Here is a 24,507-nt window from a genome sequence, read left to right as displayed (position 1 = left end):
ATTATGACACTGCACATACAAGACAGACCAATTCGATGTGCCACCATCACCTATTATGCTTCCCTCATAACCCATTGTTTCATGAGGATTGTTTACATATTAGCTTCTGCATTTTAAGATATTTGCTAAGTCTCATCATTATCTAATATACTCATTTTCTATAAATAGAGAGGTTATATGATACTATTACCCACTACTAATTCAAATTTTCATGTGACTATTTGAATTTCTTAATTAGATTATTCTTCATTTCTTATGTTAAGAATTTTATTTTTTTCTCGATCTGTTTTTTGAGGAGAACTGAAAAGATAGACTATATATCATCAATCCAAATTTCAAAAATTATTCAACCAAACTGCTAAGAATTGTCAATATCATGAACTTCGAGAAAATAATAGAAATCCAATATCCAACTAAACCTGTATGTTTTCTTATGTAAGAAAAAAAATATATCAAGACGATATAATTCCTTTGATAATCAAATTAATCGATACTCAACATGAGTAAACATCTTAAAATAAAATATATAAAGTTGAGAGAATAGAGAAGAACATATGTAACGATCGATGGGACCTTTATTTATATTTATAGTATCGTATCTTTAATTGAAATCGGTTAGAAAAATATTCTCCAAATAATCTCTAATTTGAAGAATATTTTCCATTGTGGTTCATAGTGATATGACAGATCCGATCACTTTCTGATAGGTTGGCATGCACATGTAAAGTCTCTACTAGGTGGTATATTATTAGCCCTATCACTAATGTAACATAAAAATAAAGAGCCTCTTAATTATCAATTATTTATATCTTATCAATGCCCCATTAGGTCCATATATAATAAATTCACACATATCCATGTCAATTATAAATAGTGATAAGAAGAGGAATTCATCATGCAGGAACTTAAATGCAAATGACCAAAAACTAGTCATGTAGCTAATGTTGAAAGCCACATCATTTCAGGCAAGTAAATGATGAACAAGTCACTGTTGAGGTCAAGGCTGACAAGTTCCATGCTTTGTTGATGAAGCCAGTGAGGAGGCACATTATTGTGTTTGGGATCAATACAACATCTCATACTAATGGTTTTTGCATTAATGCTCATAATTAGAATGGTGAAGACAAGTTTTGATCTAAAAATGGATCAGAACTTTGTGATAGTCTAATAGTTTTTTCTATTAGTCCAACACCTTCTGATAAAGTAATCATGCTTTATATGTAATATTTCTTCGAATATTAATCAAAGAAACTGTTCCTGTTGACATGAAATGAATGTCCTCCCACTGTAAACATACTCTTAGATCTTCTCATAATCTGAACATTTGATTACATGTTTCATTTCATAAATCCAGGGTGCCCTCTCTCTCTCTCTATCTATCTATCTATCCATCTATCTCTATACTTACTGTGGACTTGTCCAAGAATAGTTTGGGATTACTCTGTAGAATCACCAGTGTATTTGAATCAAAATAATTTACTAAAACTCATTCTGTCCCACATTAACTTTATTGATGTACAGAAGAAACGTATGATCATAAGAAACTTTGTTTTGTGTCCAATGAGTTCAGCTTTAGTCTAATTCGGCAACCACTTCCTCCCCATGTCTCTACTTCACCCACACATGAGAAGTTAGATGATCATTGCTTTTGATCTTGTGGTTTTTGACTGCACATCACTTGTGAGCTCCTTTTGGATTTTATGGATCAATAAAAATGATGTCAAATTTCGTATCAATATGATGCTTAGAATTATTGTTTTTGCTAATAGATTTCTGCTTTGCTTCTTGAGTTGTTGCGTGAAAAATATGGATTAGGTGGTGGCCAATTCCAAGTTTGTGTACATTGGTTAACTTGTTATGTGTAGGTGAAGCTCAATTCTTAGTCTCTTATAATCTTGAATCTTGAGAGTTGATGTAGCAACATTGGATCTCATGTGGTCTTTCCAACCCAACCTATCATTAGAATTGGTTTTCAGGCTCAAATTGCCCTCTGCGTTGATAAACCAAACTCTATTCATATGATGCTCTTCATCTCTCTCTCTCTCTCTCTCTCTCTCTCTCTCTCTCTCTCTGTTTCTTGCTCCCTCTTGTAAGATGATGGTGTTGAATGAAAAAATCAAAAACTCACAAGGAATGATCCATAGTTGAGATATTTAAATCATCAATTTTGGTGTAGCTTAAAGATGATTTTAATCCAGTGATTGTGACATTAGTAAAGAGATTTGTTTAATTTAGACTTTGAAATGATAACTTGATGAGGTAATATTTTTATTTTTTATATAACATGATAATATAATTGATCCATTAATTTTATTGAGTCTAAATTACTTAAATTTAAGCTAATGATAGTAAACTCATGTAGTCTATATTTTAATTTTGGAATTATTTGGATAGACTTGTAGAATTAAATGAGTCTATTATCATTAACTTGAGTTTAGATATTTTAAATTTATTAATTAATACTCAATTAATTAATTAATTAATTATTTTATAGAATCAAATCATGATAAATGGTATCAAAATTAACCTAGTAGAAGGGAGCTATATGTGGCTTGGACGGAAGGATACATCATAACATGTGTACAATGTTAGGATTTGATTATGAATCTTATTAGTTTTTTATGATCATATTAAACCCTAAAGTGAGAGAGATCATAATATATTTTATAAAAATGAGAAATGAATTTAGTATTATTCACTTGAAACTAAGTATGTGAGGTTGATAATTTAGGCTTAATAAGCAAATAAATTTATTATCTCATCGAATTGGATCACGACAAATATAATTTAAATCCAAAGTACATATTATATATAAAAAGCTAGAAATTTATTGTAAATTTACTTAAAGTATTTTAATTGTAGAGTTTGATTTCCTCTTCTCTAAGTTTGGATATATATCATTTTAGCACTTTGTACTTGCGTTAGGAGAAATGACTTCTCTAAGCACAAAATGTTAAGGAATATTAGGTCAACAGCCCAAATGGTGAATGAAATTGATGTGGGTTATATATATGTGTGTATATATATATATACATATACATATATATATGTATATGTATATATATATGTATATATATATGTATATGTATATATATATGTATATATATATGTATATATATATATGTATATATATATATACATATACATATATATGTATATATATATGTATGTATATATATATAGTATGTATATACACACACATATATATATAGACATATATATATACACATATATAAATAAATAAATAATATATATATATATATACACAAATATATAAAAGATGTTTTTATAAGAATTCGTCCTTTAATTTTTAATATATATATATATATATAATATTTTTTTTAATGTTTGGGAGGAACATATGTAGTGTGTTTTATGTTGCAAAAAGTCCACATTGCAATTTTATTTCATATTCGTCCTTTTCCTATTGTAAATTCCATCCACTACCCCTCTCTTGGCTTGCACAACTCCTCGAAGAGAGGCGGCTTCCTTTTAAGACGGCGTTTCCTCCGTCGAAGACGACTTCACAGCGAGGGTCGACACAGCTTCGATATCTTGTCTTCACTCTCTCTGCGTTCGATCCTTACAAAAGGCCCCATCGCCCGCCGCTGATTGTTCGTTGAAGTGGGAGTCGGAGAGAGGGGGAACCCAAAACCCCTCGTCGAAACCCTAACCCTAGATAGAGTGAGAGAGAGAGAGAGAGAGGATGGACGCCATCAGGAAGCAGCTCGACGTGCTCATGGGGGCCAACCGCAACGGGGACGTGACGGAAGTGAACCGCAAGTACTACGACCGCGACGTCTGCCGCCTCTTCTTGGCCGGCCTCTGCCCCCATGACCTCTTCCAGCTTACGGTCGATTACCTCACCTCCTCGAAACCCTAATCCTTCGATCCATCTCGCTGGCTTGTATGCCTTTACAGTTTACATTATAGATATGGATCCTGGATCCTGATAGCTAGGGTTTTGTTAAATTCTGTTGGTGTGTTCGTTTTGGGCAATTCTCCTGTTATTGTTTGCTGTCAAAATCCTTTTTACCCCTCGTTTTGAGATTATGCGATGTTTGGCTCTGGTTTTTTTTTTTTTGTTGAGTTTTTAATGCTTTTTATGATCATATGTTTATATCAGGTCTTCTTAGTGTCGAAAATCCAAAACTTTTTGTACCTGGAGCTTGTTTTTTGTTTATTATTTGCTGGTGTTTTTATTACATTTGTAATTTTGATGTTGGTAACTTGATAATGTAGTTTTTGCTTTTGTATTCTCTGGTCTGGAAGGGGAAGCTTGTGGAGCTTATAATTATTTTTAGCTTGGTTACTGTTGATATGATAATTTTATACGATAGAATTACTTGAGTTGTCATTTTATGGTTAGTTTTCCTGGCTGTTGATGTTCCATCTTTCGTGCTTGGATTCCATGGTTCATTGCAGCAGTTGGTATCATTTCATTTGCCTTTTTAACTCGACTTGTCTTTTTGGAGTGCCCTAATGATAGTTTTGTCTGTAGTTAAAATCTTGAAATCTCAAACTATTTATCTACTTTTATGTGCGCTGATGCATCTATACTGGTTTGTATCAGAAAATGGATATGGGTCCCTGTCCGAAGATTCATTCCTTGCAGCTGAGAAAAGAGTATCTTTCTGCTCAGAAACTATGCATATCTTCTTCTTCTTTAGAGTCGTTGACAACTGTTGCATTTAGAATGAGGACTTCTAGTAAACAATGAACCTTTCCAGTGATTATAATCGTTAGTTTCATATTGGCTATGCACCATGTAGTAGCACATTTTTTGTTGCATGTGTAGTTTTGTGGGACAAAGTTTTTGGACTTCATACAGGATAAAACATCTGCCTTGATGTTTTATGTAATATTGAAGTTTAAATTTGTGTGCTTGCCGATTGTTATGCAGCTGAACAATGACTGTTTCTTCATCATGACTTTAATTATTCAAAATCATATTAAACGGTCTCTAATATCTGTACATTTTTTTCTGGACAGTTACACAATTTTTAACAGGCATATTCTACAATATGTAATAAGCATGTGTATTCTCTTAGCTCAAGTCTGTTTTGAAGCCAAAGGTTCTGATATTTGACTGCCAAGTTGGTGCTTCTTGGAGTGCAAATCTTGTTGCTTTGTTTGTACCATTTATATGGGCAGAGAAGTTCTTTCTATCAAAATTTCACGTCTTCATCGTAATGCCATCTTATAGTTTTACAGTAATATCTTTCACTATAATGTAATTAGACTTTCACATATCGGAAACATGTTTCTGCTGCTTGATTGAATAATGTATTGCTATACAGGATTCGAACATGTAGATTTGTATGCCCGTAATGAACATATATTGGATAAAATTAATTCTCATGTTTCATTCTTATATTGCCTGAACACCTTTATTTAGTTGGCTGGATGCAGTCATTTGTTAATTAGATAATGCTGGACTTTTAAGTCTTCCTGGTTATTTTTATGTTTATGCACCGGAGCATCTTAGCGAACAATGCCAATACACCCTTAATCTTGGATGGAAAAAGTTCTCAGGATTTTGAATGAGTTTCTCACTTATTTGGTCTCCATTGAATCACATTATGGAGAGGGATCAGTAAATTTGTTTCATAATGTTTGGAGCAGCTCTTAGATTTTGACTTCTTTGTGACTTTTTTAGTATATACATGTCAATAGATATTTTCTTTTGCTTTTTATGCATACATATTTGTCATTAGATATTGTATGACCTACATATAAAAGTTCACTGTACACATATGCATGCTACATGTACACATGGATGTTCTACACATATAAAGACATCTGTTTGCCTGGATGGCCAGAATTGCTCCTAATCAGAAACTTCAGTTATTTGATTCCATTTTCTGTTGCTACTGAAGCACTGTACATGTCTTGTATTCCTAAACACTTCATAGATATGAAGAAGCAAAAGCAAAAGGTGATCATAATTTTGATAGAGAACTTGAAGATATGATAGAAAGACTCATTGTAGAGTGTGAAAGGAAAATTCAAAGAGCCCTCAAGCGACTTGAGGATGAGGATGCTAAGGCTGCTATAGCAATATCTGTATCCAAGGTTACTCAGGTAATTGTTCTATTCTTTTATATGTATGATGTGATAATCAGTCATGTGACAGATACCACAAGTCTGTGTAATGGTTTTTGTCCTTTTAAATTATAGACGCCTGAAGCCATTGAATTGTCGAAGCAAATAAAGGAGAAATTAAAAGAAGCTGATGTATTCGGTAATTTCTTTTTGTTCATGATAATATTGAAATTTACAAATTTGTGTTTGACGCTAATTTTATATGGGCAATGGGTATGCTGTACTTCAAGTTGACTTCATTTATTGGTTTAAGATTAATGTTTTTCTATGTAGTCTACCCAGTTTCATGCTTATTCAAGGTTGGAAGAGTGGAAGTGAGGTGAACAAAGATTTTCCTCTTTCATGCATTAGCGAACAAAAAATCTCACTAGGAAGATCATAAAAAAGATCAATTGAAGCATTCTCTTGAATTTAGCAACCAATACAAACAGAAAAGAAACAATCTCACCATAAGCATAAATGTAGATTCTCTTCCATCTTTTACCAATCACTGAATGAATATTCTGAAACAACAGTTGAAATTAAAGGGACACTCAGTTTATGAATATTCTCTTTCATTTTCATCTCATGCTTCATTGCCCACAGATTATCTTTCCTCTGCCTCATGCTTCATTGCTGCAGATTATATTTCCTCTGTATGATGGGAAAACTGATCAATGACTTTATGGGCTTAGAACCACACGATCTGAAAGGCTTAAGCCCAAATAAATGATACTAGGTGTAAGTCTTGACGTCCTTGTCAACATCTAAGTTCCAATGCATAGTCCATAATCATTGCTAGTAGGCGGCATGTGAGGTTCATGTCTTCATGTGTCCCTAGCCCCATCCATGGGTTGCACCTTCCTACTTTGTTCTTCTCACCATGGCTTGTATTGAGTCCACTCTGATACCAACTGTGATAAAGCCCGATATTGGCCCATAACTTGATAAGCCTTATATGGGCTTGAGTGCAGGTTGGTTCAAGTTGCTTGATACCTTGGCCATGATCCGACTAATTTAAGTCATTTCAGGATGTTCAACCTGAGCCGGACCCTAGATTGCGTGCAATCCTGTTACACACCCAGTTTGCGTGGTAGCTGTATCTAGATCTTTTAGTACATTTGCACATTTACTTTCTCGTGTATGTTTTACATGCATTTTCAATTGAGTAAATTTCTGGGGTTCCATCTTAGTCATTAAACTTATATATTTCTTTTCCTCCCTGCCATGAAGGCATTTATTGAACATGTGTTTTGAATTGCAAATAATTTCACAATGTTTTCCTACAACTATCGTAGGTACTTTGATCATTGTCAAAATATGTAACTCTGTGGATGCTTTCCATTCTATTGGTCTTTCTTGTGGCTTGTATCTTGTACATTGCATCCATTGCACATGTTATCATGGCCAATAATTCCTTACTGCTTGTCCCACTAAACAACATGCAATATGGTTGCTCTGTGATGCTATAGATTTTGAAGGAAAAACTGATAGTAAAATTCGGGTCCTAGAGGTGGTGGAAGAACTCAAAGCCCAAAGAGCTGACAAACAGGTACCATTCTGCAGAGTCACTGAGTAAATTCAAGTCTTATTATTCAAGATCAATGTGTAGCAACTTTGTGCCATGCAAGCATGTAATTATAGGTTGCTTATGGTGCTTCTGAGTGCTCTTTTGTTTAGTCAGTTGTGTTTTTTTGGCAATTAAGCCAGGATCTTGTTTTTGCTGCAGTCGGTGCTTCTTCTTGATGCTTTCAACAAAGACAGGGCTTCTTTGCCACAGCCAATTCAAAATCCTTCTCCATTAGCAACTCTGCCTGTTCTTAATCCTCCAGACCCTCGTACCCAGGAAATGATTAATGAAAAACTAAAGAAAGCGGAAGATCTTGGTAAATTACTCCCTAGTTTCTGTTGATGAGTAGATATTTCTCAATATGTTTTTGAGTTCAGACAACTCATAGTGCATTTCCCAATATGAATAGATATTTAATATCTTTTGGTCAACTTGCCTCCTCATGCTATAAAAAGTGAAAAATAAATTAAATTTGGCTTTGTTGGAAAAATGTGTTGCTCATGTCATGATGACATGGCCCTGACATGGTATATGGGTGGCATTCATGTGGGCCCACTATATATTATATCCCATTGTACTGTTTTGGTGGTGATGTGGTGCAGAAATGGCACCATGCCTAGTCCCATGTGGGTTTCAATGGACAGGTTGTACGGATGCTGCGTCAATGTTGACTGTGCTTCTTATTTCAGCCAATCAATTGGCTATGTCAGGACCATGTTAGTATCCCATAGATGCCGACAACAATCAATTTAAAGATAGTTTCACATGGCTATTTCTTTTTAACTTATCATTTAATGCTTGATATGGCATCTCTTTATGTGTCAAAATTCAAATGCTAAGGGCATCAAATTTCAAGGCTGGGTTGTTGACAGCAAGGGTCTAGTGTTTGTTGGAGCAAATTATAGATGGATTTTATGATACTTTTTGGGAAAATGGACATCTCGGAGACTAATTGTAATTTCTTTCATTTTCCTGTAAGGCTTATTTTTTTCTTTAAATTAACAGGTGAGATGGGTATGATAGATGAAGCCCAGAAAGCTCTAGAAGAGGCAGAAGCTCTGAAAAAGGTTTGTACTTTTGACATTTAAGGCATGACTGTTTTGTCTGTCAATTTATGATAAGTTTGTTTGATTTGTTTACATGGTAGAACTGTATCTTATATTATCTTTTATGAAATTTTGTGCCATTACAATTATGAGTACACTTTTTTTCTTCAGCTGGGTGCACGGCAAGAGCCAGTCCTAGAATCTTCGAAGTATAGTGCTGCTGATGTTCGAATAGTGAGTTCAACAGATATTGTGAATTTTGTTCCATCATCTCCTTTTTGCAACACAAATTGATCTTTAGTATATTTAAATGTGTTCTTTTGTGAGTAGACTTGTAGATGTATGCTTGTATAATTAAAATTGAGTGAAAATAGTTGATCTACAAACAGTCCTTGTCATACAATTGTAGGAATTCCAAAGGTCGTGGTTTTTGGGACCTTGTTTCTTATATGCTTGTATAATTAAAATTTAGTGAAAAATAGTTGATCTACAAACAGTCCTTGTCATACAATTGTAGGAATTTCAAAGATCGCGGTTGTAGGGACCTTGTTTCTTATATGTGGATGTCATAGCTATCTTTATATTCCAGTCATCATAACTTTCTGTTGTAGCCTATAGAGGTTCCTGCAATCCAAGTATTAGCATGTGTATTATCATCCTGCCACATCTGTTCTTGTTGTCATGAGAACCTGTTTCTGGTAGGATTAATTTTTTATGGAGTACAACTCTAAGTTGCAAAAGCTCACTGGATAAATTAAACAATTATTTTATCTGATGGCCATTAATGTTATGTTAACCTTCTGAGGGGGACTGAGCCGTAACTTGACTATGTAATTTGTAGTTTTTTAAAATAGTCAATTGAGGATGTAGAAAAGACAGGGCAGACTCCTTTGTGAGTGGGGCATTAAGAAAGACATAAGCCAATTAAGTTGTAAGGTTCAACTTGGAAGGATCAGGTATTGTATTGGAGTTTGAGCACAATTTACCAGGTAATGATCTGAGTATGTGTCAAGGCCATTAAGGCAAGGATATAATGGGAATAGCAGGGTATGTGTGTTGGTGTGATAGAGTATAAGATACGAGATTTTAGGGAAACATGGGTATCTTGGCTGTAGTAACAGTTATAAGTGGTTTGGGTTTTTCTGTCCTTCCATTTTGGACAGCTCCATTTATCACTGCCTCGATATCTAATTGTATATGTATTTTTGACTTGTCTTGTGTCATTGGCTTTTTTTATGTCTCTTTCATTCAGAGGGTTGCTATAGAATCTAATATAAGAATGATAACACAATCTGGGTTTCTTTCGCAGACTGATCAGAAGTTGCGGGTATGCGATATTTGTGGAGCATTCTTGAGTGTCTATGACAAGTAATTTTCTCATTTTATTGTATAAAAGTTATAATTATGAGTCTGAGAATCTGAACCCTGATTTTGAAGTACTTATAATAAATGCATAACATCCTTGCTACATTCTGGCCTTATGCATAGTTTTATGAGAATTACCTTTTTTGTTGTTAATAGAGAATATTGTATTTTATATTTTGCTATATTTTTAGAACTTAAAAGGCTATAACAAATTGGTAAGAGCTATACGTATTTTGTATTTGTCCTAATGAATCAGCTGCTCATTGGTGCGGTGTACAGTGACCGTCGCTTGGCTGATCATTTTGGAGGGAAACTTCATCTGGGCTATATGCAAATCCGTGAGAAACTAGCAGAACTCCAGGTAACCTTTACACGTCATTTCTTTATGTACAATTTAATATCCTAGAATTTTTTGATGCATTCTTAGATTTGGAACTATTCACTTTCTTTGGGATAGATGCTGCTGCTGTACTGTACATAAAATCCTGAACAGGATGCACTTATTATTTTGGTTTACATTCTGTGTTGATTTGGTTTGTCTTGTTACTAAATGTCTTTGAAGTTCGATCTCTGAACATGTTCGTCAGGTGCTGGTTTAATGTCTGACATTCTGCAATAAAGAGTTACACTTAAATTTGACATCAGTGAGTTTTCTTATCTCAATGAAAATTCAACATGTGGTTATGTTTTTCTGTCATCACTTCTTTTTGGCTAGCACACTGTGATGTGGGAGGATCTTTGGAATTATCAAAGGTGGCCATATATGGGCTCTGAGAATCAGTCCTATTCCCTGTCTGGACAACTGCAATCACATAAGTGAAAGAAACTGTAAGCAGATGAACAGTATGTAAATCATATTAAAATTGGTAGCTGAAGATTCTTTTCTTTTTTATCTTGAAGAATTTGTTCTTTTTTTTTATGGGCCTGGTTTTTAGTTGTAATTTGGGATATGATGCTAAAAACGAAAGAGACCTCATAACACCTGTTAGGTAACTTGTGGGCCATCTTAACAATAACTATTTATCTGATTTAAGTGTTTCTGAATGAATTATTTGGCATGGAAGCGAACTTTTCAAAATATACAATTTGAAGTGAGGACATTGGTATCTGTTCTGGCCCAAATTAATGCTCTGTCCTGGCCCAAATTGTTGGTTTCTAGATCATAAGATCAATTTTTTAGCAGAAAATTGGAAATCTCTTTTTGAAAGCTTCAGTTTGAGTTACCATTTTGATTTCAATTGATAAACAGACAACTGAATTGGCCATTAGCTTACGTTTTGCAGCTGACAGTTGTTGTAAAAAGGCTTCTATATAGTTCATTGACCTTGAGTCTCGCTACAAGTACTTTCTCGAGTAGGCATTGATGTGTTCATCCAGACAAAGAACAATGTTAGTTTCATTTGTTCATTCTCTTTCTGAAAAGTATCTGATAAAACCTCTATGACATATCACTGGGAGCCAGTGAAAGTTGTCCAATTGTTTGTGCACTTTATCGATGCCTTCAGTGATATTGATAATTGAAACATTTTCAACTGACAAAGGCAAATTTTTCTTTCAATGTCCGTCTTCAATTTCTTTATTTTCCTTGCTTTTTGACTTCATGACATATTGAACATCATATTCTGGTTGCGATTGACTAGATATAATCCACTTGTTTGTTTTTCAATATCAATGTCTTCACAACTATTTTCCCAGGAAGAGAGAAACAAAAAGCGGAAGATTGACCGTTCTGAAGATGATAGAAGGTATTTACTTTGTTTGCCATGCTTTGGACAACCCTATGTATTGCCATTAATCTACAACGATATTTTTAAATTAATGCCTTAGGTCGAAAGAACGGAGTAGGGATCATGACAGGGCAGGAAGCAGGGATCGAGACATAGATAGAGAGGTTCGAGGTGATAATCGAGATAGAGGCAGAGAACACGATCGAAGAAATAGGGATCATGATCGGCATTATGATAGAGATCATAGAGACCGAGACAGAGATACTGATCGATCTCGCAACTATGATTCGAGGAGTCGAAGAAGGTCACGTTCTCGATCAAGGGATCGTGGCAGAGATTATGACCGGCATAGGTATTGCTGTATATATATTTTAATATTTTTATTCTGTTTGTTCATTCAGTAGCTAGTGCAATCCAAAAACTACACATTAGAATTTGTTTTTGCTTTTTTTAACCATATTTGTCATGAGTTGGTTGTCTAAGCTAAACACTGTATAAACTTGTGTGTGTTTGAAAATATTTCTTAAGACACGGTTTAACTTTAAATTGCAGAAAGTGATGCTAATCTTTTTCATATTAATAGTGACCAAGAGCAAATAAATATGGGATTTATCATTCACTTAGTTGTTGTCACATCTTTGGTGTTCTCATCATAAATTACTCTTTATCAAACCTTCACTTGGTCTTTCGAGCACATTTTATTTTTTTTGCGTTTTTTGTGCAAGGGTAGGTTAATATTATGGTGAAGGTGGGTTTTTTTCCCTCGGCTTTGCATTGCCTAGTAGTAGACTCTTGATGGCCAATATTATGATTTCTGTAATCCTCATCCTGCAATATCTCTCAAGAACTCATTTTATTTTTTTCTTCTTTTTTTTGCAAGGTTAAGTCAATATTATGGTGAATGTGGGATTCCATTTTTTCTCCACATTGCATTGCCTAGTAGTAGAGTCTTGATGGTCAATATCATTCTGTGGTCGTCAGCTGCGATGTTTTTGTTTTCCTGTTTTCTAATAATTTATTTTTCAATATCATGAATGGAATATTATGTGTGCTTCTCCTTAAAATATTGTCAATGAAATTGTAGCTAATGTCCCTTGAGTCAAGATCAAACGATGGGAGATTATAGCAAAGCAATTTTGATAAGTCATATGCTATGTTAGTGTGTTTTTCAGTATCATGCGTGGAATATTGTATGTTCTTTCCATACAGTTTTGTCATTGGAACATATATGATATCAGATATCGTGAGTCAAGAACAAACACCGGCTGACTATGAGAATTTTGACAAGCTCTTTGTCATGGTATTTCAAAATTAGTTTGTAGCTAACAACGGAAAAAAGGAGGAATCGACATAATATGTAAAACGTATTTTTATATTCCAAGCAGCTTTTTTCAGTTCACATTAGTTTTACTGTGCAAGCATTGCCTTGCGTTTATTAGATTGATGGCTTTCATTTATTTAAAATTATGACTAGCTCAATTTGACATTTTTAATGTCTTGTTGCAGGCGTCATGATAGGTACTAAAATGTTTTCCCCAGCATAACTTGGATGTCAGCCATGGACTGTGTAGGGTCTGGGATGTATCAACTGTGTTCATGTGGTGATATTTCGTTTCGGTCTTGCTGACAGACAGCCATTGATTTTCTCATGTTCTGTGAGTGATGGACGATGCCTGATTAGGACGGCAAAACTGGCAAAAATGTTTTATGATGTTGAAGACCTCATTACGATCTCATTAGATTTGCATGAAAGTACTTTGTAAAATTTTGATGAGACAATGTTCCTCTTCTTTGTTTCCTTTTTGTGCCACTTAAGAGCCCAAACCTGGGTTTCACATTTAAGTTGGTAGCCTAGATATCGTTCATGGAGTCTGAATTTCTGTGTTTTTTTTGCCTTTTTAAATTAAAGAAAGGATTGGAACCAAAATTTCCTGTATCTTTCTGCACCTGGTATATGGCTCTGGTACATATATATCATAAACACTCTAATTTGTTGGACATTTATTGCTCATCTAATGCTCCATTCACTAGTGTTTATTCCTCATCCAACTATTTGGATGAGCAATAAACACTAGTTTTGCAATCTTAGTGATGCTAGCATTCTAAGTAGTTGGGTGTTTTTGATCCATAATTGTCCACAACCATGACTTGATTGATTCTGGATAAAAATTTGTCTACATCATTTCTCATTTGCATAAAAATTGTCACTCCATTGTTAGTGACAATTGTATGGAAGCCTGACTGTAAGGGGGCAGCCTTTATAAGCATGCAGATATTGTGTTTGTCCGGGGGTCCATATGATGTACTTATACAGAGCTGCTACACTAGTGGTGAATAGGAGGAGGATGAACGAAACCTTATTTTTCCTATTTATGTTCATAGGCTAGGAGTGTTTGGATTACTCATTAGCAAAAATTAGATTTGAAATTTTCATACTACCGATGATTGGGGCAATATATTTCGAGTATCGAACATGACTAAAAACTTTCGTTCATATCTATGATACTTTCGTCTAAGATCAAAAAATATTTGAATTTGATAATTTTTTTTATGCCACATCAACATAATATGATAATATTTTCTTATTAAAGCACTGTTAATTTATTTTCACCCAATCTAAACTGAAGGTTAAATATATCTTCTGAAGAAATATAAAAAATCTCTCCTCCGGGGAGGAACTAAAAGAATCGGTCCGACCGAATCAATTTCACCACAAGATTGATAGTATGTATTAACATGAGAATATATATATATATATATATATATATATATATATATATATAATTAATCGCAAGAATATATATTCCTAATTAAGAGAGCAATTGAACGGATAATTACCTAAAGGATCACCAAGTATGCATATACCATTTGGTGTTCCCCGTAAGTAAAAGGATATCGATTTATTGTTCCTAATCTAGACCGCGAGTTACCAGATTTGGGGCCGGCGTCGTACGCGCTCGCACTTCCTCCCGCTCCATCCCCGCTTAGGGTTTTCAAGAAGAAGAAGAAGACGACGACGAAGCTTTTCGCTTCGCCTTCCTGGTTCTCGGCCGTCTCGTTTCGCTCCTCGCGTGGCCTCCTGCGATTCAGGTAAACCTCCGCTTTCCCATTTGTCGTCTCGCGCTTCAGAAAATTTTGGATCAATCTGCGTCATTCCTTCCAAGAATGACGAGATTGTTATCTCATCGTCGTTTTTGCGTTTTTTTTTTTTTTTGCACCAAAAGAAGATCTTGATGGTATATCCCTTCGTTCACGATTGCTGCTGGGTGGTCCAATTCACCCAGACTCTGGCTCCCAATGTTCCTGAGACCTCTGTACGAGCTTCTGTTGCGTTTATCTCCCTATGAGTCACCGTGTCGACGGGATGGTCGAAGGTTTGGAGATTCCGCCGCTTCCGAGTTCGTCTCTAATCGGTGGTTGGAAACAGGAAGAGAGTTCGCTGACCTCACCTACCTGTCCAATTTGTTCTTTCGTGAGCTAGAGGAGAAGTTCGAACGGTTGTTCTCTGACGTAGGCCACCCAGTGCCTTCCACGTTCACTGATTCATATCAGCAGGGACTCGTACTTCTGTTGAGGTGTTGCATGGTCATGCTGCATTTTCTCGAATTTGACCTCAGCTTGGTTGTAGAGAAATGCAAGATTCTCCTGTCAATTCTCCGGAGGTTGTGTGTACCAAATTTACCATTTGCTTTATGTAGCTGCAAACTCCATCCTGAGGCAGATAATATCATTAGTGGGGTCACAAGCTTAGCTCCTCATCGGTGCCCTAGTGATCTAATTGGGATAAATGGGCCAAATGAGGGAGCTAGAAGACCAATGCTTTCCTTTTTCCGAAGAATACTTGAGGTAATTTTTAGTATGCTAGTCTTTCATATGAATTGTTCTTGTGATTATTTTCATGTAAGGGATGTCTTCTAAAATGTTACTTTTATCCTGAATGTTGAAAAATGGAATTATTATTTTCCTATGGTTGTCAACTTTTGTTAATAGTATCCACAGTGTTCACTCAACAAGGGAAAAAAGGATAATATTTAGATACAAGAGAACTTACTTGTTCGTACTTTGTGGTAATCTAGTCGACATGATAGATCCGTGAATGCTAATGAAGATTCGTAACAGATATTTCGTGCTCTGTCAACAAACATGACCTTAGACAATGATGCTGTAGAACACTAATCCTTTGTAAGCATTCAGAGCTCAAACTTGATTTTACTTCTCAGAGACCTTATGACGTTAACAATAGTTTGGCATGACAAAAGTTATTTTGAAGTTTGCTAAACTTTAGAAACCTGAGTCTAACATCAATAGTCACTCTCTATCACTTGGGGGTTAACTTTTACATAATGGAGTTCATGCTCAAGATCCCTCCCTTAGTCTTGACCTTTATAGATACAATTGTGTTGATGACCTAGACCTTGAGATAAAGAGCTGCAAGACCTTATTAGATTGATTTGATATCTCAAAACTTAAAACTTCAGGATGATGATAATGTTGCTACCAAATATATAATTGTCAAGAACCAATTTTTGCAAATGGGAAAAATCACAAAATTAATGTTGACAAGTGATAGATGGACCTTTGTTTATTTTGAGATTCCGTTGTTGTTAGGTAAATCTGAGAATATTCTGATTTTTTTACTAATGTGCTAGTTCCATCTCCTAACTTTGTTTGTAGATTTCATGCTTCGGCCAGCCACTATGTAACTTGGTCCACATGATCAATTGTGCTTTGAAATGTACATTTAAAAGCATGCCGCATCTCATGAAATAGCAAAATAGTGAAATATGCATTAACTATATTTCCTTTTCTTCTGACTTATTATTTGGGTTATGGTGCTCATTCCTCTAAGAATTGCAATATTTTTACATGTTTTATTCCATTCTGGTATACACTATTTTCCAATTTATTGATCTGGATAGATGTGTGTGTTTTCTAGTATGTTTATGTGCTTGCATTTTAATACTCTTGCATATTTGAAATACTTATGGTCAGTCACTCCCAGGTGTTTATTGATGAATTTCTGAAGAACTGCCAAATGAGAAAACATTTTACAATGACAGATAATGTTTCCGTCACAGAACAGAAGCTTTTTGTATCTCATGGCAGTTACGGCGATATATATGCTATTCAAGAGATTATTTCCAGTCATTTCCTTCTATCAACTAATGATGAGTGGACATTCAATGGATTTATTAACTCACTGTCTTGGGCCAATGAGGTTGAGAATGATGTATCTGAAATATGCCTGAGCACAATGTTGACATTGCTAGGTTTCCGCAACATGTTCTTCATACCATGTATGCTTGAAGCACATCTGCTTTTGTGGGCTTCCAAATGCATCAGCATACAGAGGCCTAAAGTTGATAGGGGGTTGAATGAGGAACTGATGAATTCCCACATCTTAGCATTTGAACTTTCTGTCAATGTTTATATAGGTCACATTTCAAGAATAGGACTTGTCAGTAATATAAATGGAGAGCATGTTCAGCCATGTTATCATGACAAGAAATTATCTTTTGATTCTTGTATCCAACCCATGACCTACTATAAACTTCAACATCAGATGGACTCTTTGTTTGAATTCTGTTGCTTAAACTCTCAGGATTTTCTTTCTGAAACAAAAGCAGATATTGCAAATAAATCTTTTGCATTCATCAAAGAGAATAGTCATATTTTAGATGACATTTTCAGGGATGAAGCTTGTTTAATTTTACAATATATAGTGATAAATATTCTTTCAGAAGAAAATGTGGAAGACACAAAACATGAAAATGAAAGCAAAATTTCGCAAGAGATGTATTGTTTTGCTGCTGTATTGAAGTTAATGAGTTCATCACTCTTGCAAATCATATGGAACTTGAGACAGAAAGGGTGTGTAGGTGGCTCTGAAGCATTGGGTAATAAGGTTGCTTGCAGGGAATATAATTTTATAGCGGGCATTATCAGTTGTTTTGGGAAATATGAATTGAATCAACTTGTTAAGAGAATTCTGCTGGATGTTATTGGATCAAATTCTGCAAAACATGAGTCAAATCTGATGTTGGCACATTTTGCAAGCTTATTATATCATAGTTTCAGAAGAAGGCTTGGGTTTTTGTGGAATAGTTGCATTATTATGATGATGGTGATTCTCAATCTTCTTATTTTTGAAGAGGGTAATTTGGATGTATTGATGCCATTGGTTGTTATATCAAAAGTAACAATTCAGCAAAGTTCTGAAGAAAAGCAAATAAAGGTATAATACTAGTTGATTCATATTTTTCTTTCTTTTCTTTGGTAGTTTTGTGTTTTGATTTGTAGATGAGAAAGCTCATTTTACACAGGCATCAACTTGTAGAAGTTCAGTAGTAGCATCAAACTTGCATCATATTCAAATGCTCTATTTGAGGTAAGATGCTATGTGTCCTCTTAGGATTAGTGGTATGCCATGCAGATGTGTGAATTTTTTTATTTTTATTTTTATTTTTTTTGCACAATATTTAGTCTTTTACCTGCCATCTATCTAAAATTACTAGCTGTTAACCTGCTATCTAATCATTGTTTTTACTTATGAACTAATGACATGGATTGCATAAGTTCATTGTTGATCAATCACTATTGTGATAAATTGTTTCATAAGTTGAGACACAAGATGCAGACACAATAATTAATATACTGCTAATATGTTTTCTTGAAAACATATTTTGTACAATTTAGAAAGTTACAATTTTCATACATATAGCTCATAAAGTATTGTTAATTGAGTGACTCTTTGATTGAAGAAAATTTGTTGTAAGCAAGGTTCACAATTTCATGTATCAGACATGGCTTAAACAGGTTCAATACTAGTCCATACCGGTGTATTGAGTATTGGGATGCTAGTGCATATTGAGTTTTGAAAAAATAATGAAAAGAAGCTTTAAAAGACAAAAACAAAAGAAACTGCCTGGTAACAGGCTTATACTGCCCTGTATCGAGTATAAGATGTGTACTGAGTGGCAAAGGTCCTGGACCAGATATATCATCCGATTTACCCTGTTTCACGTACCAGTATATTGTTGGATGGTAAATATCTACTGTACTGGACAGTATTGCAAACCTTAGCTAGAAGTCAATTGTAAGAGCTACAATATTATAATTAGATGTTGTTTGAAAGGAATATCTTATAAAATAGTATCACAAAGATGAGGATTTTGGGATGCATTAAAGTTACTGGAATATGAAATATCTTGGGTTGTGGCACCAAGTGCAAGAGCAAGATAGAATGCTGGTGTCATAGTATTAGTTGGATTACTCTTTTGGATCGATCTATTTATCTATGCATTCATCTGCTTGATCCATTTCTAAGGTCTTGTGGTTTAGAAAATTCATTAGCTTAATAATTAAAACAAGGAGAAAGATGTTAGATAACTTGAAATTCTGAAGTTGATGACTCTTTCTTATTTTAATTCTTTGTAATATTTTTCTTTCTTCTAAGATATTGAAGTACAAATGTATTAACTATGTAGTTATAAAAATTAACATCCATATAGCGATTAGCCATCCCTTTGTTTCTCAACCCAGCACAATATGTTACTAGAAACTTTTTCATAACATTTTTCTAGTTTATTAAACGTCATATTGCAAGTTTTTCTTCCTTTTCTTTCTGTTTGTTTTATTGTATCAACAACTAAATACGCCATTTCGTCTTCCACCAGATGCATCACCAGAAACAGGTAATGAAAAATAGTGTTGATCCCAACAACCACTTGCTCATTCTGTCCGTTCCTGTCTTTCAATGGTGATTGTTTTTCTAGATTTGTATTTTAATTATCCTTTTTCCTTTAAAAGTAAATAGCCCAAGATCTTTCACTAACATAAAATTAAAGCTTGTGGAGAAGGAATCACGTGCAATGGGATGGAAAAAACTAGTTTTCTTTATAGTTTAAATCATGTGGATATGAGTCTATGAATCAAGTATATGTTACAAGTCAAATTCTGTATTTATCTTAAGCTATCCAGTTATGTAAAATAGTTAAAAGTTTGTGGTGTCTGTAAGTCTATTATACTGTCCTACACTATATGAATCAGTGTGGAAAGTTTTTAAAGAAAAACCTCTATGGAAAAAAGAATCAAATATAAGCGAATTCAATAGAGTTGTTATCAAAAGTAAAGCAAAATGAAAATATAGGAGGATGCATGACAAGTAAATAGCCCAAGATCTTTCACTAACATAAAATTAAAGCTTGTGGAGAAGGAATCACGTGCAATGGGATGGAAAAAACTAGTTTTCTTTATAGTTTAAATCATGTGGATATGAGTCTATGAATCAAGTATATGTTACAAGTCAAATTCTGTATTTATCTTAAGCTATCCAGTTATGTAAAATAGTTAAAAGTTTGTGGTGTCTGTAAGTCTATTATACTGTCCTACACTATATGAATCAGTGTGGAAAGTTTTTAAAGAAAAACCTCTATGGAAAAAAGAATCAATTATAAGCGAATTCAATAGAGTTGTTATCAAAAGTAAAGCAAAATGAAAATATAGGAGGATGCATGACAAGCATGATTTGTCAAGCTTATCAGAAAGAAAAAAAAAACTTACAATTAAGCAGTTTTATCTTACCGATTGTGCACCCATAAACTTGAGTTGTTCCTCCACAGTGAATTCCGCCTCATTCATCTTAATCTGCATAGTTCATCAATAGCATCAAATCAAGTCTTGACTAACTAAAATTTCATTTCTTGCATAGGATTTTATCAGGCGACTAACTTGACATGAACCATATGATATTGTGCCAATAGCTGATTGTTTGTCTTTAGGAGGAAGGAATCTGGAAACCATGGATTCAGATATCCTTGTGTACCGAATGTACCATCCATATCATCCCAGTCTACCTATTTGATAGAATGCAATATACTGCACTAATATTGAGGTGTACTGATACCACCTAATATTTTAGTATTTTTCCTAGCTCGGTGGTATACTGTACCATTCTGGGAGGGGACTGGTATGTTTGGTATTTGAGACTTGATTCTCTTCTTGGAACTTTGATGTTTGATCCTGCACCTGCACATTAGGGTTTACCCTATCTAGTATTTGTAAGAGTATTGATAATTTGATTTCCAACATCTGTCCCTACTTTAGGCAACACAGACAAAATAAATTTAGATGTTGAAATTGTGAGTGTGAAGACCTATATTTTGGTTAAACAGTCTATAAGTTCACACTACAAAGAAAATTGTGTTTAGTAACATCAAAAAAATTGTATAATGGGGAAGTTTAACTTAAAATGACAAAGGTTCCAAGCTATTGTGTTTCTTATGTACAATTATAGGACAAAGATGCAAAGCAAATGAAATATCTTAATTATTATACTATCCTAAAAATCTTAGTGTACGAACACAAATGGATTTGTAAATGTTGGTTTCTGGAGAAATTTTGTGAATAGCTTGTAGGCTTTCCTGCAATGAGTGTTACGATAGGCAGCTCTAGTATGCATGAGAAAAGGGAAAATATACACTTGGTCAAAGTTACAGATTTAAAAAAGTCCCAGTGAAGTGAAGATAAACTATAAGAAACTGAAAGTAACTAAAAGCGAATTTGGAACTCTTGCATTCCAGAACCAATGTCAATGTGGTTGGGAGAAGTTCCACATCCCATTTGTAGATATTAATTAGTAAGGGCCCGTATTTCTTTAGATTTAAAATAACATGCTGACCTGAGGATAAATATTACTTTGATGAAATTTTTAGTTGAAAAACAGAAGGTGAAGAATGATTATTTTAGTTTCCTTGGTGAAGCAGTTATGGGGCATCGAAATGGTGAAGGGATTCTGATTTAGGGTGAAAGATCCATTATCGTGGGAGATTAATAAGTGAAAAAGAAAAACTACTGCCAGACAAGCTTCCTTGGAAGAGAACTGATATATATTAAGGGAACTGGTCTATATTCCTAACACTTATATCATCCTTTGGAGAGTGGGATTCTTAGGACAGGAAACTAAAAAAAACATTATTCTGCCAAGTGATTTCATTAGCATTGATTGTTAAATGCGTTTATGTGCCATTTGTTGTGGTGTTTATATTTTTCTTTTTCATCTGGATAATATTTTTAAGTTATTTCTGTTCTCCAGCATGTACTGAAAATAACTTTTGCTTTTGCCGGATGACATTAGGAAAAACCACACAACAGAAATACATGAAGACCAGTCCACAAAATGTCTAACTTCTATTGAGGATGCAAAGTGTAATTCTTACATTAGTGGAGCTAATACATGTAATGGTGAAACTTTTATTCAGTCTTTACCTGGAAATCAGAAAGATCCATCAGAATGGGCTGATTTGGTTGACTTCATTGAGGGCACGCATGGTAAGGATTACTCAGGTTGGTTAAGACATCGAAAAAGGTTCAGAGTATGGCAGCATGAAAAGAGACTCGTGATGAAAGGGCACAAGAAAGAAGTTGTAGCTGCAAGGAGACTTAGGTCCAAGAGGGCTAAGTGAGATTTTTATGCTATCATTTCTGCACTTTCAGAACATTCCCTTGGACTGGGATGTCTGGCTGACTATTGAATGCAGGTATGGCAAGAATTACTCTGGTTGAACTATTGAAAAGAAGGTTCAGTGGCAATTATTTTTAATAATGAAAAATGCAAGACATTCTGATTGAAGCACACAATCATGTGAGCAAAAGTAAACCGCCGCTTTTGAATTTGGGCAGTAAAGCTTCAGGTAGCAATGCAACAAAGTCATCTTCTTGGTGCTTCACATGCGATGTGCTATGATACACAAAATCATTCATATTTTAGTGCACAAGAATGGTAAAAGGATGTACCCAGGGCATGATGCATCCACCAATATAGAAACTCTTCCCATGGGTCAAATCTGGATCATTCAGATCGCAAAGGAGCAATTTTATGCCTGTACCAAGAGTCATTTCAAAGGGTTGGTACTAAAGTTGAATCACAAAAGTACCTTTTAGGAAGAGGAGAGAACAAAAGAAATAGCAAGGGGTACCTATTTGGTCTGATGATATTCTTTATCTTTCAACAGCCATTGGTTCACCTTGTTATATGGTATAGCCAGTTGTATGGACTGCGGGGTCATGATTCCACAATTGATATGTGGTCCTTGCAACATCAATGGATAGATTGGTGTAATATTTACACATCAGGTTGTGTTTTTCTTGTTTCAATGTTACAGATTCAGAATATGGAAAGAAAGCAGCTCTCACTGGGTATTGTAATCAATTTGTGTTTCATGCTAGATATATAAATAATTTGTAGCATCTCTTTCCAACAATCTTAGAATTACCAGCATTGGATGCACAAAACATGGTGGATTTATTTCATAAAGTATTTTGATGACACAAAAGTGTGAACAGCTTTCCCATGTTATCTCTTTTTGGAGTAATCACCTGGATGTGACTCGTATGTAGTATTGTCATAAATTTGAATGACGTAAATTCCACGTGTAGTGATACATGAATCAGAACACTAGGGAAGCAGTTTGATAGAATCTCATGAACAATGAAGCTGTGGTAAATGAATGCTCATTATGCAATACACTGTAGCATCTTCTGGTTCAAACAATGTGATAGCTCATTATCCTTTGCTGAGGTAGGTAACCGATCTTTCTAATTAATATAATATTATATGAGTGATGAGTGATGAATTTGAGTTCACACATGTGATAGCTCATTATGTTTTTTGCTGACATAGGTAATGAATCACTATGTTTGAGTTGAGCGTCAGTTATGTTATTTGATATAATATTTTTTTATTTTAATTTTAATTTGGAGGGTTATTTATATGTTATCTTATTATTAAAATTTCTATAGTTATGAAATTAAAACATCTAGCTTTATTTATCCTAACGTCGTTGATTTTATCGTCGAAAACATAAAATCAAAGAATAAAAAAATAATTTTAATATTTCAATTGGTGGTAGCAGACGATAACATCGGAGGCCATAGGTGGCTTTTAAAACGGATGAAAAGAGCGATGGTGAGAAGTAAGGGCTACTCTCAATCTGTGTCGATGTTGACACAGTTATTGAGTAGCCTTTTCGTCGCTTTGCATTTACATCATTGTCAATGTAGTTGAGAAGCAACGAAAGATCTGCTCGATATCTGTATCAGTACCGACACAAATGCAAGCAATGTTGCTCGATAACTGCATTGGTGTGGATGTAGATGTAGAGTGACGCTACTCGATATCTACATCGGTGGTTCTTTCGCCACTCAACAACTACATCAATGTCGATGCAGATGTAGAGTGAACGAAAGGATCGCTCGGGGTGGCTATTATGGATGAGGAGAGTGGTGATGAGATGTGAGAGTCACTTTACATCTGTGTCGACACTGATATAGTTGTCGAGCGGGCACTGATGCAGATGCCTAGTGACATTGCTATTCATCTGCATAAGCATCAACGTAGGTGCTGAGCGACGAAAAGGCCACCGATGTGGATGTCGAGTAGCTCTCACTTCTTGCCACCGCTCCCTTCATCTGCAACAATCACCCGAGCGACCCTTTTGTCGCTTTGCATCTGTGTCAATATTGACGTAGTTATCGAGCGACAAAAGGGCCATCGATGCAAATGCAGAGCGATGAAAGGACCGTCGATGCAAATGTAAAGCGACGAAAGATCCACTTGGCAATTGCATGACATCGATGCAAATGTAAAATAACCCTCACCTCTTACCATCGCTCTCCTCATCCACAACAATCACTCGTGGTCTTCAGCAACATTATT

General features: G+C 34.8%; 2 protein-coding genes across 5 annotated transcripts; both read left to right on the top strand.

Annotated features, from left to right (window-relative positions):
- Positions 1-3,450: 3,450 nt before the first annotated feature.
- Positions 3,451-13,590, top strand: LOC103990792 (uncharacterized). Of its 4 annotated transcripts, XR_001979110.2 has the most exons (14): positions 3,451-3,853; positions 4,574-4,626; positions 5,916-6,084; positions 6,181-6,244; positions 7,557-7,636; positions 7,814-7,970; positions 8,660-8,721; positions 8,872-8,934; positions 10,010-10,068; positions 10,345-10,426; positions 10,653-10,709; positions 10,819-10,893; positions 11,761-11,810; positions 11,893-11,956. XR_001979110.2 is itself a non-coding variant. In XM_009410059.3 (13 exons), exons 1-13 carry the CDS (start codon positions 3,707-3,709, stop codon positions 13,315-13,317), a joined length of 1,257 nt encoding a protein of 418 aa, XP_009408334.2. In that variant the 5' UTR covers positions 3,452-3,706; the 3' UTR covers positions 13,318-13,590. The 4 variants fall into 4 exon arrangements, 1 of the variants encoding a protein (XP_009408334.2); XR_001979109.2 differs by lacking the exon at positions 10,819-10,893; XR_010488402.1 differs by having other exon boundaries at positions 10,653-10,893.
- Positions 13,591-14,689: 1,099 nt separating this feature from the next.
- On the top strand, positions 14,690-23,053 carry LOC135616592 (uncharacterized). Its single transcript, XM_065115942.1, has 5 exons — positions 14,690-14,882; positions 15,077-15,638; positions 16,795-18,027; positions 18,116-18,180; positions 21,928-23,053. Exons 2-5 carry the CDS (start codon positions 15,090-15,092, stop codon positions 22,253-22,255), a joined length of 2,175 nt encoding a protein of 724 aa, XP_064972014.1. The 5' UTR covers positions 14,690-14,882; positions 15,077-15,089; the 3' UTR covers positions 22,256-23,053.
- Positions 23,054-24,507: the final 1,454 nt, after the last annotated feature.

This window comes from Musa acuminata, chromosome BXJ2-7 (genome assembly GCF_036884655.1).
Source record: "Musa acuminata AAA Group cultivar baxijiao chromosome BXJ2-7, Cavendish_Baxijiao_AAA, whole genome shotgun sequence".
NCBI lineage: Eukaryota > Viridiplantae > Streptophyta > Magnoliopsida > Zingiberales > Musaceae > Musa > Musa acuminata.
The sequence above is the reverse complement of the archived record's forward strand: the minus strand, read 5'-3'. Positions and strand labels throughout refer to the sequence as shown.

Bases quoted from the DNA above. Each gene is read 5' to 3' on its own strand.
- LOC135616592 (XM_065115942.1), top strand. From the start codon at position 15,090: ATGTTCCTGAGACCTCTGTACGAGCTTCTGTTGCGTTTATCTCCCTAT. The intron at 18,028-18,115 runs GTATAATACTAG...CATTTTACACAG, and splicing joins CTGAAGAAAAGCAAATAAAG to GCATCAACTTGTAGAAGTTC. The intron at 18,181-21,927 runs GTAAGATGCTAT...GGATGACATTAG, and splicing joins ATTCAAATGCTCTATTTGAG to GAAAAACCACACAACAGAAA.
- LOC103990792 (XM_009410059.3), top strand. From the start codon at position 3,707: ATGGACGCCATCAGGAAGCAGCTCGACGTGCTCATGGGGGCCAACCGC. The intron at 6,085-6,180 runs GTAATTGTTCTA...TTTAAATTATAG, and splicing joins CTGTATCCAAGGTTACTCAG to ACGCCTGAAGCCATTGAATT. The intron at 10,427-11,760 runs GTAACCTTTACA...CTATTTTCCCAG, and splicing joins AGAAACTAGCAGAACTCCAG to GAAGAGAGAAACAAAAAGCG.